We start from the raw sequence: 20,028 nt of genomic DNA, 5'->3' as shown, positions 1-20,028 counted from the left end.
ACACAATAGTAATTTCCAGGACGTTACACATGTTGGCAATTAATCATTTATTATTAAGACAGTGTGAAGTTAGAGCTTCAGTTGCCACTGCAAGGCCACATGTTTATTGTCAGAATTACAGACACTGAAATTTGCCTCGCATCATTTCAGCTGAAGTGCACTATTAGAGCCAAATTGCTCATCTTCCACTTACATCAACAAAATAGTTTCAAAAATCGCTCGTTTCTAGTTCAGGTTTACCAGAAATAAACACTTTGCTTGATGGTCGCCTGCCACAGTTATGCAATTGCACTTTTTGCTACTGCGGTTCACTTGCTATGATTCGGGGGGAATTGGCTGGTGTGTCACAAGCTGGGCTTAATTTGTCACCAAGTATTTTCGGAGTGGCTGGCAGGTTTGCACGCGATGATCAGCTCGAGCGAAAGGGTACGTACATTGGATACGGTGTTGCCAGGTTTGTGGAAATAATTTCTGGGTTGAATATTTAGTGAACCAGACAGCCCCCCCTGGTTGAAATGAAGCCCTGGTTACGAGTAGTCGTCGGCAGTGCCGGCACTGCGTAGGAGCTGGTTGAGCACGCTGCACTTGCGCACGCTTCCAGGGCTCGGCCTGTCCTCAGCGATGACCTGGCACGTCGCCCGGACCTCCCCTCTCATCGCCGTCGTCGTCGTCGTCCTCACTGTCCGGCAGCCCGCACAGCAAGGTGTCGTTCTCGTACGTCGGGAAGTAGTACCTGCGGTTGCGCGCGCGCGCACACACGAGGTCACGCTTAGTTAGGCCAGTGTGAACGTTTGAAGTTGTTTTTTTTTACAGCCTTTGTCGATCGACTCCTGGATTGAAGGCCTTCCCCCACCGTGCCGGTCACAGGGGTCATTTTAACTTCATGATAGTGTGTATTGGTGATTGGGCGCCTAGAACAGTTTCCGATATCACTCGCCATTGACGTTAGCTGTGGCAAGGAACCTGAACTGGGGTTGCTGCGTTAATATATACGCAGTGCGCGAACGACTGCCACTCCGCTGCCCTGGTGTGTACAACCCTCGTGTGCAGTTGCTCGATGGATTGTCACAATGCGTGACCCAGCAGGGGATTGATAACGGCTGATAATGAAGAGGATGATGTACGGGTAAAAGCCTCGGGGAATCTCTCACTGGGGCTGGTCCCACTCGCCGCGATCGGGCAGCGTGGCCATGTGACCCACGTCCGCCATGTGCTCCAGGAGTTGCTCCCGCGAGGAGCAGCGTTGCCCGCAGCCGTAGCAGCGCAGCATGTGCACCTGCCTCCGGATGAAGTTGACGAGCTTCACCTGCTGGTAGAAGCGCAGGCCCAGCGAGGTTCTCACCGTGGGAAGGTCGAACCCATGGTGCTCCTGCGCAGACGATGGCAGAGAAGGGGTGGGGGGCGGTAAGAACGAATCGGACACCATGGGCGACGTGAAGACTGCACGATAGGCGTTCACTCGGGGTGGTAGGGTGCATCAATTGATCAAATATCGATTTAGTTTTGTCTCTTTTCCCATATTTTTATGCCGATTGTGGTATCAGCATCTTGTCGTGAGACAGAATCCACTGGGAACTCCCACATTGCAGTGCAACACCACGTGTTCGAGAACGGCCTGCAAACGACTGAGAGCCTTTCAAATGAACTCTGATCCACGCACTAGGAGGGAACACTTTCCCACCCACCTTGCTACAAAGAAAAATGTTTGTCGCATGACGGTCAAGTGGATATATCTAATTCTCAGAGCTGGAAAATGTAGCCTAATTAAGTGCAAAATTCAAATGTAATGTGGGATATTTTATTGTGCGGTCATTGGTGACTAAACTTGAGCACCCAGTTATAATCACAAGCGGCCACTTGAATGCAAAATCGGGATCTGAGCAGTGGCAACCAGAGGTGGCACCTCGGCGGTGACCTCCCCTCGGTGACAAGTTTAGAGACGTAACAATAAGACGGCCGACAACCTGCATGTGTTGATGGAGGCTGTCCGTGGTATCGGTCATGTGGTCACAGAACAGGCAAACGGCGCACACTGGGTGTTCCTTCCAGTCGGACCAGTCACTGCGGGTGGAGGGGGGATGAAATGTTAGAAGAAAAAAAGGCTAGCCATTTTTGATTTTACCCCATTTTATTTTACTGTACGGTAAGTCCTTGCTTAACGCGTGTTCGCACACAACGTGTTTTTGCTTTAACGGGGTTCTTCCATTCGGGGACACCGCATAACGCGGAGCGCGAACCGTTATCACGCGGTTTGTGAGCGGTCGACAAACTACTTTATTGAGCTGCGCGGCTGAACGGTGCGATACGGGACGCAGAATGATACAATAACGCAGCGGCGTAACCTCAGTTGTCCTGCCATCTGACTGGGTGGTGTGCGTAGTATTACATCGTATCTCGCCAAACTTTATTGTTCCGTTATTTATGGGGAATTTTTTGTTCGCTTAAAGCGGCACTTTTCAGGAACGCATCTACCGTGTGAAACGACGACTCGTGTTTGATGTTACCCAATTTGAGCTGCCTTACTCGAGATGGTAGCGCATATTCACTCATCACCAAAAACTGCCGACAGGGGCTGCTGTATCCCTACAAACGCGAGTACAGGCTGCTTCCACCACGTAAACTACGTGTGTGTGTGTGTCGCCATTCTGCATGGTGTATGGCTGATGACATTGGAGAGGAGCCACCATTTTCAATGTATTGCTGCAGTGGTCTCCTGTCGCCATTGCCTCCCTAGGGTCCAGGCTTTTTTTCCCCCACTCCAACCGATTTGTAAAATGAGTCATTAAATTCCCTATGGAGTTAATTATGGAGGTGAAAAAGATGGGCATTTAAAAACCCATTGTTCCTGCAAGATATACATGTTAAATTCAAACATTGATGTAGATTCGTTTTACTATATGAATTATACTGTATACACTAGAGGTTTGCAGTTTTTTTTTCGGTGCGTGTATAGATAATAATGCTAATCCAGATTTTATGCATATTTGATACTTGAGAAGTGGCCAGTTTATTGTCAATTTTATGCTCCGTATTCTTGAAACATCAGTTATTTTGAACGGAATATTGTTTCCGCTTTGTCAGCTGCATTAAAAGCAGCTTTTCATGTCATTAGCCAGCGAGCAAATGCAAACCGCATCGCGTTATAAAAAAAAATAACCTCAAATCCTCAATTAGCTCCCGACATCCAGAAGGTAATTAAAGTGGTACAGTCAGTACAATCCACATGGGATACTGGCCCGATAATTGCGTTTAGCACTACGATGTGCACCATGTGATTTATTTTTACTTTGTTTACTCCCCTCCCCTAAACCGATACGTCGTCTGGCCAACAGCTACGCCCCAATCCCTACCCCGACGCAAAAAAAAAAAATCAAACATTGTTTGTGAGAGCACATTCGCTGTCCGTCGCACGCTCTTCCAGGTGTCGCTTACTCGTCGTCATTCGCCTCGTCAGTCGCGTCATCTCTCGTCGCGTCCTCAGAAAGAACCTCCTCCCATTTCTTTCCAAATTCCTGCGGACAAAAAAAACACGTCATCGTTATAGCTCAAAAGTGGAACGACATGAGCCGAAAGACCTTGATTACAATTCTGGCTGGGATGTTGAGGTTTCACAGCTGCAACCTGCAAGTTTCTACATGCAATGTGGCATATATTGTGCCTGACAAGCTTTGTGATTTAATTACGTTATGATTTTTTTTGTCATGAAGACACAACATAAATAAATTCTCTTTTTCATCGCATCCTCCACCCCAAGAGGTACTTAAAGCAATGGAACAGACAGAAAGTGTGCAAATTTAATAAAAATGAGATCAGGTTTGTCTCGCCGTTTCAACACATTAAAAGCCATTGCAATGCTTGATGTGAAAATTGCTTTATTAGTGGGCGGGTAAGAGTCCATTTCAAGACAAAATGTATTCAAATTCACAGGATGAGAAACATCATTGTGAAAATTAACACCATGACTTGGGATAAATTGACGTGAACTAAAAGCACAGACTCTTCCGTGTAAATTTAGGACTTTATGTTAATATGAGAAAAAAAAAGCAGGCGCCGTCCAGAGAATAGCATTGTTTGCTGTAAGCTGAAATCCTAAGTACACGTTTAATTGAAATTGTTACACATCATTACCAATTTCAGATTCGCCTATTTAGCAAATGCATTACACGACCGAAATATCTAATGGCTGAGCTCTGTGCGGGCACGTCACGCTCTTCTTACCAGGTAGTTTATGACATAGAAGCGGTCGAACTCTGTGTTTTTTCCATTTATCCTTCGGTGCTGCTTCTTGCGCATGTGATCCTTCAATGTGTTCTTGTCTCGAAAGGTTTTTCCGCAGTAAAGGCAGCACAGACTGTGGCCACGTCGTCCAAAGGTTGGGCCATGGAGATCGGCGGACAAAAGGACACGGCAAACGGGTAAACGTGATTGAAACAGAAAATCCCGCCAGCGGGCAAGAGGCCAAACAATTGTATAATTTTTTTCAAACATTCACAGCTCATTAAAAGTGCGCATAATTAAATTCCAACAAGGCAGTGGTAATTGTGCAGTGCGAACACGGAGGGGAGGATGAATTTGGCACAGCACGCGCTGCTAACAGGCACCTGTACACTGCGCATCGGATTAAAGAGGACATACAATTATGGCCCAAACTAATACGTGGTGGTGGCGGCGGTGGTGCAAAATTGGCGAACCTGTCTAATTTGCTCTGCAGGAGGTCTAGAAATTCGGAGCAGTACACCAGGTTGTCGGGCAGGCCAATGCTGAAAGCGTGTTCCCGCGCCATGTGGTTAAGCAGCAGCGACCTGTGGTGCATAAACCGACGCAGGCCAAGCACGGCTTTCATGGGTATCCGCAAAGAACACCGCGGCCGCCGCCGTCATCTGGCGGGGGTCGTAAAGTTAAACAAACGGCGAGAGTGTGGCGGCAAACCGAAATGTCGGGTTGGAGTGGGGACGCGAAATGCCGAAGCGGCGTGCGAACGTTGTGCCCCGCGCTCCGCTGTGTTTGTGTTCTATGCGTGCGCGTAGGGAACGGCACCTGTTGCCAGAAAAGTGCTCGTTACAGAAGAGGCAATCTCGGGAAACGGTGCAGTCCGTGCGTTCTCTCTGCTGCTGTTCCAGCACCTCGGTCTGCGGGGCAAGCGAGAGACATCAAGAGGCGATAGAGCCGAGCAGCGCCAGCTACAACGGCCGAATTGTTAAAGGCGCTTTCAATGACCACTTTGTTTTTGTAAAGTTTCCCGAGTTTTCGCTCGTTAAATCGGTTGAAGGTTGAGCACGTGCAAGATTTTGAAGTGGAAAATTACAGAAGGGCTCTCAGAACGGGAAGAAATTAACCATGCATGTGAGGTTTTGGCAAGTGACAAGTCAGATGTTCTGCAGCTGACCAATGCCGACTGAGTCACGGTCATGCCATTCACGCTCGAAAATATTCTTTACACAATCATGCCTTTACCACATACATCCTCTATACAAAAGCATAAATAAATAAAACTACGAACTGCCCTTCTCTCAGTCTACTATTGTCAGACCATACCCCTCCAAGCCTGTCACTTCAGGTTGATGAATGGGGAAACCAAGGATCGGTTCCGATTTCACTCACTAGCGATGTTAGCCAGGGCCAGGAATCGAACTTGATTGCCGGGTTCATAGCACAGTGAGCAAATCACTGCACCATCGCTCTACCCCGTGCAAAATAACACTGCAACTGGCTGCTGGACATATGTCCAGCTCATGGGCTTGTAATTACCAAGACACTGTTCCGGCATCGGTGCATCCACACATCATGGATGCACACCGGATCCAAGCAAGAACATCTGAAATATATAGCGACGGAACAGCGGATGCGGGCCCATGTCCTTGACACCAGGACCTACTGTGGAGCTAATCTGCCAACTCTCCACTGTGGAGATGGGTGTCCACCTAAGACCCCATTCAAAGCCAAAGTGGCCTGGTCTCAGCTAGTCGAAGAAAGTTGCAAGTGAGAATTTAATCATCGCTTGCAGCTGGAATTTTCATCGTCCCCCCCCCCCCTTCCTCTGATGCTGAGGGGAAATGGTGAGGTTTAGGACTGTGGCTCAAGCAGCTGCAATGTCTGCTTTGGGTACACCGTCCAGACCTCTCCAGAAATCCTGGCTGACAAGAGTCATTCCGGAGAGCTGACAAAAAGGAATAGGCCCATTCCCATCGTCTACAGCATCCCACCTCGCAGAATGAGAAGGCCTCTACCACATCCTGAACTCGAAGGTTCGGAGAGTCGTGCAGCACCGCAAGGATGACTGGAAGTTGCGTGTTGCTCAGTAGCTCGTGATCATAAATCACTCTTAAAATTCAATTTCTGTAACTTGCAGTGCCACACCTATCACCATCCTTAGGTGAAAGAATAGTGATCTGGTCTCTGACCTCCAGAAACAGGTTCGCAGGGTTGCTGACCATTTCTTTGAGGTCTTAGGGGAGAGGAAATCCCTCAGAGTAGATGATATCTATCGACAAGATGGGGGTGGCCCTGCTGGGGCTGCGGTACCTCAAATATTGGAAGTAGTCACCCCCTGTGAGTGGCTGGCTGAGGTGCCACCTGTTGAGGAAGTATGGAAGGCAATCGAGAGTCTGAGATCAGGAAAAGCACCAGACAGAGATGATCTCCCAAGCAAACTGCTGAGGGAGGGTGGCATTTGTGCGAGGACCACGTGGCCGAGAGTCCGAGCCATTCCCTGTTCACCTTCGGGTGCGACAGGCGTGTCCTCTCGCTCATACATTATTTAATATATTTTTCGACCACGTAGTTCGAGAAGATCTGGACACAATCCCATTAGTGAGTTCCTCCGGCAGACAAGGCTGTATTGACTGGGGCATGTAGCCCGCATGCCCAACCATTGCATGCCCAAAGAGCTTTTGTTTGGCTGGATAGAGAGGGCTAAATGGGTGAGGCACAGGCTAGAGAAGAGATGGACCGATGCGGTCAAGGACGATATGGAGCTGAGTGGACTTGCCAATGACTGGTACCAGCGGTGTCAAGATCGGCCTCTGTGAAGGAGGCTCGTGAAGGACGCTACTTGGCAGAGAAGCGACGCACACAACAAAGAGTGGAGCGCCAGGCGGCTAAAACACAGCAAGTTGGCACAGTAGAGGCTCACAAGTGGTGCATCTGCTAGTCATATTAGTCAACCCATGGGCATCTGGGTCTGTCCCTTGACCTCCTGCCAGAAAACCTTTGACACTTTACGTGGTCTCGAAGTTCACATAGGCTGGCACAAGCGGCGTGGTGATGTTACCGCCACTCAGTGGCAAAAGGCGGTTGTTGTTGTTGCATGCCGTTCGTGCGAGACGATATTCAGTGCACACGAATCGGCCTTCATGAAATGCGGAGGAAATGGATGACTGGACTGATGCAAAATGAGAACGATGCTCCAAATGGCTGCAGTGGCTGGAATTGTTTATTTGCAAAAAAAAATTAGCGAGTGATGGCTATATTTGGATGTTTCCAGCAGACCGCCGGGCAATCTCTCCACTGCGCTGGCTGAGCCCCACAGGGCAATATTCCTTCAGCTGCACTGGTCACAGCTGCAGGTAAATGATGCGTGTTCAGTGAATTTGCAGTGCACTTTGGGGTTTTGAATTATTTAATCCTCTGCTGTGTTTTTTTTCCCCCTCTCCTTGCACGAGTACTTAACTTTTCCTATGTATTTTTATGTAATAATAAATAAACAATAACGAATGCGTAAGTACAAACAGAACGAAAATCTATGAAATTAGATGACAAGTTTAAAATTGTTATTTGTCTCCTCCGGGATATTCGACACTGGCGCTGTTGAAATTAATTCTCTGATGGCAAAACAAAATAACACTTCTTGTCAAGCTCCAGACAAGTGTGGTGCATTATTTATAGATCCTTTTTTAAATACACATCCCATTATGCATCTTATCTAAGCATACAACGAGCGGCGTTTTAAGACGATATTCTTAAACGATGCACAGCCATAAACATACTACACACATCCTGAAGATGCTTCCAAGTGAACACGTGAGCTAAATGTTTGTGAATAAACATAAGAAATGTGTTGAAACAATGTCGTGTTTTACCAGTCGTTTCTGTTGCAGTGTTTCTCTGAGCTGACGGTCTTCAGGAAGGGCGTCACAGAGCAAGTGGAAATCTTCTTGGTCGCCTGAAGAAAATTCAAGAAGTTATATTGCAGCTTCGTAAAAATGACATCTCGAACCCCCAAGCGAGGGCACACCTTGGCAACACGTTTTTAAAAAGGCGCTCACAAAAATAAACACGAAATATTTTGAAACGACCTTAAAACTTGTACCGTCATAACTATGCACTACACAGGGCAACCGCAAGTGAGAGAAGTCAACACAAACCCCACAAATTAATGATCGTAATTGCCTAAGAGATTGCATTTCGTATAATTCGTTCCAATCGCTTTGCAATTAAACGTGGAAATGGAGCTGAACATTGCCCATTATGATCCGATAGCGTTTCAAGGACCGAGAAGTTTTTGTTGCGCATCATCGCTCGCTGCTCTTCGCGTGAAGGCAGTCGTGGTCGAAAGAGCGCGTGCCGTGCGTCCGTCTGTCCGTCCGTGCTTGCGTACCTGGAGCCGCTTGGGTGTTTGTTCTTATGACGCTGCAAAACTCACTAATTGGTTTTTCTTTAAATCTCTTTTTCCAGTATAGAAGGTATCTATGGGGAAAAGTAAACCAAAGATATTTGGCAGTTAAATCGTAACAGAGTGTACATTTTATTTGGCAAAAGAACATTTTTAGTACAGGCCTTTTTTTTATCTGATCACTGCCATTCAAAAGAACCACAGGGACATTAAAGAGCTATTTAAAGTGTGTATATAATATAAAACACGCTAAAGTCTGGGACAACTGACCAAGTAAAAACATGTATTGAAAAATTTGACCTTTATTTGTGTGACTGATATTTCTGTATACTGTACCACACTATCAGCCCACTAGAAAAAAAACCAGTAAGCTCTGCAATATAATGAAAAATTGAGTGCGCAGACACACGATTCAAATCAATTTCCACGGTCAAATGCCAAGCCCTGCCTGTCACCTCATCCATAAGCACATGTAGTTTTTATATTGATTAGCATTATTAAAAAGCACTGCTCTCAAAGCGAGCATTAGCCGAACCCTTTGAAGTCTAACCTTTCTCGCTAACCACAATCGTAAAAATACGATTACCCCCCCCCCACTCCTACGCCCCCCCCCCCCCCATGCAGATTCTGGGTCACAATTCATTTCTAGAATCGATTGTTTTCTGTTTACCAATGTAAATTTTTTCTGAATATTTCATTCGTACAGCCCCGTTCACTTAGTTAGCCTCATTGTAACATGAGCAACATTTCTCGTTCTCATAAACAGTAAATATTAAATTCTTTCATACACAATTTGATGCAAGTAGCTTGATTGATGGTGCGTCATTATGTGTCTTATGACAAGCCTAATCCTGTGCCTGGCCTAGACCAAAATCTCTTAACAAGACAAGCTAGCTAAACTTTCCTACCCTCTGCCATCATGAGTGCAGGGTGGATTGTCAAATTCTTATACTGCTTTCTTAAAAGCTACTACTTCTGATCGAAGTCGTGGTATGTACGCTACTGTATATGCACGCAAGGTTGTGGTGAGGTCAAAGGGGTGACCAGCACTGCTAAGAACCTGGGATTGAATCTGTGTTTGAACCACCTGTGATTATGTATGTTGTATGTATGTTGAACTTTTTCACACCGTGCATAGCCAACCGTGCTAATCGGAGGTGCGGAATACAAGTGGAAAGAAAAGATGCTATCAGCCCAGTCACAAATAACTGTGCAAAGCACATTCATATGAACGTAGTTTTTTTCAATAATTTGTAACATTCCAGCTGTGAGAATCTTTATGGTCTCACATCTTAGTATTTGCACTCAATACTGCTAGAATGCAAGTAATAGGGTATGGAAAAGTCATTTGAACGTGGGCACCACGGTGGCGAGATGGTAACTGCCTCGCCTAGTATACAGGTCGTGGGTTCAATCCCGACCCTGACGCCTGCTGCATATTGGAAGTTGCATGTCTCTCTCCCCGTGGTCGCATCGATTCTTCTTCGGGCCCTCTGGTTTCCTCCCCCAAATTTAGGATCAACACGTGTTAAGAACAGGGGTCGGCAACCAAAATAACAAGAATAGCAATTTTTGTTCGAATTCAGTACAAAACTCATTATTTCAAGAGCTGCAATGCACGTGAATACACACATACACGTTACGTCAAGAAGCAGTCAGTAAAGAGCCTTATGCGGCTCCGGAGCAGCAGGTTGCCGACCCCTGGTTTAAACTAGTTGGCTGATATACATTTCCACATCATAAGCCACTTTGTTGAGCTTTCATTTGTCATAGCCAGGTTGCTTCTGCAAAAAGAGCTGCTAAAATAAAATAAAAATTTCGTTTTTCATAGTCAATTCATTTTAAAAAATCCTGCCGGCGTGATGCCACTTGCCGTGGGAGGTCGGCCACGAGCTTCACGTCGGCCACCACCAGGTCGTGGTGCAGCAGCATGTGTCGCAAGACGCCGGGGCCGTCCGTCTCGGTGTGGTCGCACAGGGCGCACGGCACGGACGCCCCGGCCCCGCCAGCCTCTCCATCCTCCCGCGCCGCGCCCGCCGGACTCTCCGGAAGATTCAGCGGCTCCAGCACGCAGTCGCTGTGCCATCCATCTTCTGCCAGGCAAACAAGATATATGTGTAATGTTTCTCGTCACGTCCATCCTGGACATTTGTGAAAATGAGCTTTATAGCTCAGTGGGTTCCTCCAGTATAAATATTCAGATTATGAAGATATGGTTTCATTCAACAATATATGTACAACATACATTTTTTATAAAGCCACTGGTCGATGATTAAATCAGCAGTAATGCACCAGATCTCATCAAAGCTTTAAAGCTAAGTAGGTTTGAGTCTGGATAATGCTTAGATGGGAAATCACCATGCAGACAATTATTTGAGGGCTGCTGTGGGGCTATGTTGTCAGCATTGTCTTAGGAAGGCACTGGAGCCGTTCACTTTTAAATCGAGATTGAAAACTAATTTCTTTAGAACTGCTTTTAGTGTTTAGTTTGTTGTCCTTCACCTGGACCTTGATTAACGCGGTTGGTGACGTACGGTGCGAACGAAGTTCAACAGACATACATAGAGGACTGCTGAACTGTACTCCTATGCCCCCACATCTATGCTCCCCGAATTTTCTAAACTGCACCGACCAGTATGGTGAAGTTTGGTAAAATAAACGCTCATGATACACACAGCATGGACAGCATGGTTCATCCAGTAGCTAACATGCACATGAATACTATTCTGGACCAAGGGGAGGCCCAAAATTGGTTCAAATATCACTAATCACTGACGTTTGTCGCCATGGCAGGGAATCGAACTCAGGAAACGAGTGCATGGCGCAGGGCGCTAACAACAGCGCCACTGTGATTCACATCGTCTTCAAGAGTGGTCCAAATTTTTAAACATAGTGCAGCACGCTGTCTTATGCATACCATGTCAACCCATATGGTTTACCCGTATTCTTGTACAGGGAAATTGAGTTTTCAGGTCCATACGCCGTACAGCCGTTTCAATACGGGCAAAAAAATATATATATAGTATTTGTTTGTGTTTCTCCCGTGTGATGGGACTTTGTAGGACGAACGTTTAGATTTATAAGGGCACGGGGTGACCAATAAGGTTTGAATTGGTCTGTAATAAGCTAGGGCACTGATAAGGGGTTGACAGTAATGCTTATGTAGCGTCGTAATGCGAAGGCACCTCTACACAGTGCACAGTCGTAGCAATGTAAAACATCACGAGGGTGCATTACATGAAAATGGAACCTCAGAAAAACAAATATACAGTATCTCGTCTTGTAGCTATACACATATGCTTCACAACCCAGGGTAAAACAGCCTAAGCAAATGTCTACGACATCTGTTTTTAAAAATATCCCTTTAAAGGGCGATTGTTACCACAGGCACAATCCTCTCACGATGCCTGGCATATCACGTGGCACCACTGGACCGCATGTGTAATGCACACAACCTTGTTTTGCAGACCATTCGGTGATGCGGCATTCTTGGCAGCGCAGCACAATAACAAACACAATTGCAACACATTCGTCAATAACACTGTGGCCTCAGAGGGAAATATACAATAGGTGACATTTTGGGCAACAGCCCTTCTCTATAGAGACCATAAAAGGCATATCAAACCTTGTTTTTAATGACCAACTCAAAATTGTGGCCATTTTATTTTAGGCAGCAGCAGCAAGATAGTTGTAGCTCTTTGCTGTCCATAAATCACATTTTGTTTGTATTTATTACTGTTTCCAGTCTGCGTTGCATTATTCTATTTTAGAGAAAGCGTTCGAATCGGTGTACGTAAATTGGGAGGGTAGAAAAAATCAATCAAAACAGCAGAGCACCTTTTATGCAGTGCAGTCATTGTCTTCCCGCTGGTTTCCACGATATGAAAAACTGTAGCCAATTAGCAAAGAGAAACATCAATTTTTCATGTCACGTTTGTAAAAGGTGATATGAAACAGTGCATTGTTCATTTGTTCTACATCCATGCCGCCACAAAATGCGGTGGCTCAGAACGTTGGAATTAATGAACTGCTGAACGTTTCATGTCGAGTTTTGGGATTGTTTCTCGGAACCTTCTCTCCGTTAGTTAAATTGTTTTACATTTATTTACGAATCTAACGGGAGCCTGTGCCGACCATCATAGTGCGTCAGTGCAATTTCACAATGTTGCAGTGCCATAATCAAACGTATATGCCGCTATACGTATCCTGCGTCCAATTTCTCACGCATCTGGGAAACGGCCTATTTCTATCTTGATTTGAAGCTTTCGTGACTGCAGGAATCCATACTCTTTGGTTCTTTCGGTAAAGTCACGTAGGTATATTTCTAGACATTGTTTCCACTGTGTTTACATTGTAAAAAGAGCATGCGTTTGTGTATATGGGTTACATTGGTAAAAGGAAATGCAGTGCCCTTTACAAGTCACCGTTGACAAATGAGTGAATTCAAACGTGTTTTGGTGCACCTCTCGCCTTTACAGCCAAGAACCAGTCGTGGAAATTCCACATTCCCATGATTGTGCCGATGCCATTCATTTCAAGTTCAAGTTCATTTATTAGGTGTAGCCCTGTGAGCCATTCAGCTCTTGAATCGGGTGCAACCGCAACAAACAAAAACAAGAAAACATCTTAAAGTGAATATGTGACTAAGTGCAAACAGACAGCAAAATATTTCAGAAAAAACACCGTACACGAACGCTGTGTGCAAAAATCCCAGTGGGATACAAGTCAAACAACAACAACAACCACAAGACAACTTAGATTAAAGCCTTACTCCGTACTACAACAAACATGGCCAAACCAAAAAACTGAAAAATGACGACACGGATTATCTCCCAGGTCATTGACACAGCACATGCGTGAACTTCATCATCAGAATATGTATTTACACCGGAGGAATCCGATGAGCTATAAAGATATTTTCCCCACCCAAAGATATCCCATGTGAGTGCCACACCAAGAGGCGTCTTCCTTTGTAAGGTCTTTGGTTATATGGCAACAGTAACCGTGCTATTGGCGGATAATGAAGTATGAAGGCCCAATTGCCGTATCTTTAATGATCTGTCACTTTGACGTTCAGGCCATGGTTCAGGCCATGGTCCACGTGTGCACTTTCAGGTTGCCACAGCATTTCCCATCGTAATTTCCATTGTAAAACAAATACATCATTGCCCTTACCGACTTTAAAGTAATTTTCTTTTCAACGAAACCTAATTCTCGCGTCAGATAGCCCAGCACACACCACATATGTGTCTATTTACGACATAGAAGGTGCTAAATGTGTTTTTTTAGATGAATGGTTTAATTGAAACATTTATACGGGTTTCCCAGACTCCGCACAGGGGGCCGCTGACCTCGCCCGCCTCGGCCGCCCGAGGCGCGCGCTGGCCGGCAGGGCAAACTATCCGAGGCCTATGGGGCCTTGTGCAGTCTCTTGCCCGCTCTGCGTCTCTCGGCGCCAGGGAGACTCACTGGAAGACAGCGATAACGTGCTCGGGACATGCTTCTGTGTATGTCTATGTCTCTCTCACCGTCTGTCTGCTCGTGTCTATTCGTATATCTGTTGCCCGTCCCGGTCTCTTGAATTGTGCGTCAAATGCACACTCTCTGCGTCTCCCTTGACAACTCTCTTCGTATCCCACCGTGTCTATATCTTTGCCTCTCCGTGTCTGAGTACCGTATCTTTATATACAGTATACACGCGTGTCTGCCGCATTTACTACATTTCTTAACATCCCTCTGTCTGTAGCTGCGTCTATGCGTTCTGTCCCCGTGTCTGCCTCTCGCCTCTGCCCCTCGCGAGTGCGCTATCTTCTCAACGTCTTCGTCTCGCTTTCAACATCCGTGCCGTTGTTTGTCTCTCTACAAAACCCCGTCCGCAGGATTAAAACGCGAAGGCGACAATGGGACAAAGACACAGAGCTCATACTTGGTTCATCAACGGCAGCGGCACCCTCAGCCATGGTGCTGTCACGCGTTGCCCCCTCCTCTCTCCTCCTCCCTCCTCCTCGTAATCAATCAACGAAGCCAATTAACGCGTCCGCACGTGGTGCCGGGGACGATGGACAGCGTTGTAAATGAGCGTTTAGATATCGCACTCTGGACACGCGCGATTCACCGCACCGCCACCGCCGTTGAGGTGGGGGCGCGCGCGCGCTCCTATGCGCTCTACGAAATGCAAACGCGTGTCGTGACGTCATTCCGTCACTTCGCGTGGGGGTGGGGGTGGTGACGTTGCCGCTCGAGAAACTGTAACGCGGTGACGTCACCGCGTTACCGTGCGCGTGACGACATAATGACGTGTACAAAACGTGCCAATTAGTGACATCATCAGAGCTTTTATCATTGATATGTATTTATTTATACTGGAGGAATCCGATGAGCTATGAAGCTCTTTTTCACAGATGTCCAGTAGGGGGTCGCACAACAAAAATACGATAGGAGTGCAAAGTATAGGAAATGCAAATAAATAACTTAAAAAATTTTTTCAAATAAAACTAAACAAAGATTAAAAAAAAATCTTACAAGGTAAAGCCCATTCAGCTATTAATCCACCACCACCCGGCACAGCCGGTCAGGAAGGTTTTGTCACGTAAACAAAAAGTGCCAAAGGGCCGTCCATAAATGACGTCACGCACCTAGGGGGGGGAGGGGGGTCAGATATTTGTGATGAGGTGTGACGAGAGGGGAGAGGGGGGGGGTTTGAGAAATGTGACGTCACGTAAAAATGCGCAACTTTAAATAAATATAGAATTGTGAAAACAACACTAATTTTAATTAATTTCCATTATTAACTATTTGATTATTTAAATTTACTAAGGTCACCTTTTATTTATTCCATGAAGGAGCATTTTTTGAATGATTGTTATTAAACATTTAGATTTTAATCATTCTACCAGGGCTTTTCATTTTGTGATTTGATAATTGTACTCTCCATTTTGCTTCGTTCTACTCCAAAGTTTAAAGATGTATTTTAGTTATAATTACTTTTAATATTTTATAATTATAAGAACATTTCAATGTAATATTCTGAACATTTGCAGTTTTAGTTAGACGATGAATATTTTCAAGTGAATTTTATGCAAATTTCAGCTTTCCAACGCCTCCTATTTAATAAATGTTTTTCCTACATCAGAGTGCAGCGCCACATTAAATACGCACTACAACAACAATAGTTTAAAGTGATTATAAGCATGTTTTATTTTCAAAATGGAAATATGGTTTTAAGGGGGGGGGGGGCAGAGCATTGTGACGTCATATTAGAGGGGGGTCTGACTTTTTGTGATGCCGTGTGACGAGGGGGGGTCAAAAATCGGCCAAAATCGCGTGACGTCATTTATGGACGCCCCCCAAATCAGTGACTACTTCAGCACACCGGTGTGTTGGAGAGTAAAACCCACAACATTTACAATTTGAGTTAACGACGTTTCCGCCGGCGATTACAACAACAACAACAACCAGCTTCATCAGGCGATTTGCCAACATTTCCCAACTCGACCCTGCCTTATGACGTCACCCGTGTTTTACTTTCACGCCCCCCCCTGTCGCTGCTGCCGCTGCGGTGACGTCGAAGCGAAGCTGCTCTTTAAAAAATGACGTCACAAAGACCCACGCGACGTCTCCACGCACTGACACATTGCAACGCACAGCGACACACGCGCGGTGGAGGGGAGGGAGGAGAGGGGAGAGAGAGAGAGAGGAGGGAAGGGAGGGGAGAGAGAGAGAGAGAGGAGGAGGGGAGGGAGCGAGAGGGGAGAGCGAGCGGGTAGACTCAGAAACACGAGCGTGCCACCGTGACAAGTCGTAGCAGCAGCAGTAGCAGCGGCGGCGTTGACAGCGGCAGCAGCAGCATGGCGTACCGGCGGCGGCACCAGTGAAGAAGCACCCCCCGGGGTGGGCTGCGTGAGCCGAGTCGAGCCGCAGAGCTGCTGGGGGGGGGAGGTGGTGGTGGTGGTGGTGGGGGAGTGGGACCGGGACCGGGGTCGCCATGTGGTCGCCTACGGAGCGAGAGAAGTTGGGAGTAGGTGAGCGAGCAACTGTGGACAGGGATGGAGGGGATGGAGTGGATGTAATCTCGGTGGCGTTCTTTGTTTTCCCACTCGCCCCCTGCAAGTCTTCTCGTTCTCTATCTGTGCTTGCATTCCCATGCATCACCCTCCCTCCTACCCTCCCTCCTCGCTCGCTGTCGTGTGTTTTTCTCTCGGGAGCGGTGGGACAGCGGTGAGCGCGTTGCGCTCCAAACCCAGCGGTTTGAAGCGGAGTTCGGTCAGTTGGCGAATACTACGAACGATTGCCACTGGAGGAGACAAAGGCGGCCGGGCGTGGTTCTTGCCACAACACCGCGGCATTCGGTGCTCGCAACTATGTTACACGGTCATGTGAAGGACTTGCCCCAACAGTCTGTGTCGGAATGTTGGATGTGTGGGGGGGGGTTGGGGTGATCTTTGTATGTCTGTACACAACTTTGGCGCTTTGTTGTTGCGAGTGCTGTTGTCGGTTTACGGATGGACTGGTCCTCGTGATTGTAATGTGGAATGTTTAGCAGCAGCTCTGGGATGTAAGAGTGGAGATGTGTACAGCCCACCTTTGTGTGAGTCAGTGGTTGCTAGCGAATGCAGTTGTGGGATTTATGATGATGGCGATGCTGGTGATGCTGATGATGATGCTGGTAATGATGATGCTAGTGGTGCTGATCATGATGTTGCATGCTGGTGATGCTGATGATGATGCTGATGCTGCATGCTGTTGATTATGATGGTCGTGATGCTGATGATGATGCTGCATGCTGATGGTTGTGTTGATACGAAAACACAGCCTCTCCTTAAAACAGATTAACTTATTGGACATGGCGTATTGCGTACACATCTAGCCATTATGTTGCTGAGTTTATCCATGCTGACTGAGTTTGATCTAAAGTGTTGCGTTTGCTCTTAATGCAGGAGTGCATTGATCATGGCTGCTGCTAATGATGATGATAATGTTGCTTGTGATCATAAATGATGCTGCCGATGCTGACAAGACACGCAGCGTTTCGCTCCCCCTCTCATTTGTGTTGCACTAATTCACTTGATCTTTAGATTAACCTATTTATTAATTCACATTGCACCTCTGAAATCACAACATTTATGCGCATATCAGTGAATTGTTTCCACCACTAAAAATAAAAAAAAATCCGAATCTAATTAAGAAAGAGACACGCTGAACACATGAAGTATTTTCACGTGATGTTTTTTGTACGATTGCGTATTTTATACGATTAGTTTGCAGAATATGGGTCCAAAATGACTTGACGTTATTTTAATCCCATTCACCCGTGAAAAGGTGTTTGCAATAACAGCGTTCAGAAATGTCACGTTTTTTTTTACACTCAAGTCTTTATTAAATCCTTTATATTAAGTTCACTTGCTTGCTTGCGCGCTTACGACCGTGCAAATCTTTCGGTCGTTTTTTAACCCACTTCCCGTGATCCAATCGAGCTGACATTTTGCACACAGACTCGTTGTGCGTGACAATTAATTTTCGTGAAATTTTTTGTTCCAAACTTTTACACTTTTTAGGGAATTCTTTTTATATTTAATTACCAATTGCTTAATGGTGGCAGGCAATCATCTGACCCATAGGTGGCAGCCATCTCAAGCCAGAGGACGAGATGACTCTAGCCGCCACGCATATAAAGGATTTATAGAGAAAAACTTTGTTTTTACGGGTTAATTTTTTTAACTCACGTTGAGTCGCGTCGTTTGTTCTACGAGTGTTCTTGCCTAGGGCATCGCGATTTAAATGCGATTTTCCTCCGTATATAGAAAATAATGCGAGCGACAAAAGAACAACACTCATCGTCATGACAGGACTATGAATTGTGCCAATTTTTTTTAAATCAACAAAAGTTGATTATTCAAAACGTGTGCGGGTGATACGTTTCGTAAGTGGTTATTGCCAGAGGTGGGACAAAGTCATTGTTATGCAAGTCCAAGTCGAGTCTGAAGTCATCAAATTCATGACTCGAGTCTGACTCGAGTCCAAGTCACATGACTCGAGTCCACACCTCTGGTTATTGCCTGTTCGCCGTGCCGTCTGTGCCTGCCAGATCCATCCAGATTTCAATCTAATTCACTCTTCGAGGAATAATAATAAGTTCTTAATTTGTGTCAATATTTTTTTATACGCAAAGTATTTAATTTCGTGTCATTATCTAGGACATTCGTGGGCTCGTGGCTGCTGACCACATGGAGATTTGTATAATTGACTAAACACGTTCTTGTGTATAAACAGCAGAGGCAAAGCTCCCTCGTGTAGCCTTAACAGACTGTCGGGGCAAGTGCCCTCACGGCACACGAGGGGGTGGGTGGCCAGCACCACGCCGGACTGCCTTTGTATCTCCAGTGGCGATATTTACACACGGTGCAAGGTACTCATTTGAGGCTGAGTCGACCTAGGGGAGCGAGCATCTAACCGCTACGCTACACACGTGCGCACGCACACACACACAAACACGAACAAATTCGTAAACAGAACGCGTTGAATCGGGGAGAGGGAATTGTTTAAATCTGTTTGATCTCCATCGCAGTTCTTTTCTACCCCTCCGCGGAGATGCTCAACCCGTGCCCGGGTCTCTTCATCTTCTGTTGTTGTTACAGCAATAATCACGGCGGCTTCGTGTCGCATCCCACTCCTCTTGAAGAAACCCCACGATTTGTGCGTTGAGCCGCCGTAATTCTGTAAATCCAAGTAGCGCTTTGACATTTCGTTTTTCTTTTTAAGTTAGACTCAACAACAACAAAACAACGCAGCGTGACCACAGAATACGACGCGCGCAGTGCAACCACAAATCGATCCGAATGCGAATGACCTCGTCAAATGTCAGAAACTAAGCAGCGCTCCAGCCTGGATAAGCACGTGCATTGAGCAGTCCGTGCACAAAACGGGGATGCTATCGGTGCTGGTGGGGGGGGGGGGGGTGCTACGTGGTGGGCAGCAGAGGGCAGCGCAGCAACATTCAGACTTGTGCTGTACGGTACTTCTATGCTCCCGCGCCCTTTGGTCCACCGCTTCACCTTGAGGCGCTGTCCAGCAATGCTGAAGCGGTGCGAGTTGAGTGTTGGAGGTCCCACGTCTCGTCCAGCAGTGGATTGACAAGAGGGCTTGTGCATGAACACCATTTACACACGTGTAACACTTGCAGGCCGTACCTTACCGTTATGAGGCACTGGGGGTGTGCTTTGGAGTACAACGATGCATATTTAATAACAGCCTGCGTTTGTGATTAAATAGCCTAGTTTTTTTAGGAATGTAAACACATTCGTCAAATAATACTGCCTTATTTTGAATGATTGATATCTCAATCGCTGTCCGTGGCACTCGTAACTGCTTAAGCCGTGTGCCCGAAACGTCGCATTTTATATCGTTAATCCTTTCAAGCC

At 46.3% G+C, this 20,028-nt stretch overlaps 2 protein-coding genes across 2 annotated transcripts in view; one reads left to right on the top strand and one right to left on the bottom strand.

Annotated features, from left to right (window-relative positions):
* Positions 1-54: 54 nt before the first annotated feature.
* Positions 55-14,716, bottom strand: ZNF277 (zinc finger protein 277). Its single transcript, XM_061562852.1, is given in 12 exon segments — positions 55-626; positions 628-733; positions 1,152-1,369; positions 1,965-2,061; positions 3,433-3,512; positions 4,219-4,351; positions 4,692-4,802; positions 5,038-5,129; positions 8,079-8,161; positions 8,597-8,685; positions 10,485-10,704; positions 14,538-14,716. Coding segments are annotated over 12 exon segments (1,362 nt in total). The 5' UTR covers positions 14,572-14,716; the 3' UTR covers positions 55-527.
* Positions 14,717-16,391: 1,675 nt separating this feature from the next.
* Positions 16,392-20,028, top strand: part of DOCK4 (dedicator of cytokinesis 4) — a 130,722-nt gene continuing 127,085 nt past the window's right edge. Inside the window, 1 exon segment of the mRNA XM_061562849.1 lies at positions 16,392-16,632. Coding sequence (XP_061418833.1) covers positions 16,596-16,632 — 37 coding nt within the window. The 5' untranslated portion in view covers positions 16,392-16,595.

This window comes from Lethenteron reissneri, chromosome 30 (assembly GCF_015708825.2).
Source record: "Lethenteron reissneri isolate LAM-NWPU_2019-01 chromosome 30, ASM1570882v1, whole genome shotgun sequence".
NCBI classification, from domain to species: domain Eukaryota; kingdom Metazoa; phylum Chordata; class Hyperoartia; order Petromyzontiformes; family Petromyzontidae; genus Lethenteron; species Lethenteron reissneri.
The sequence above is the reverse complement of the archived record's forward strand: the minus strand, read 5'-3'. Positions and strand labels throughout refer to the sequence as shown.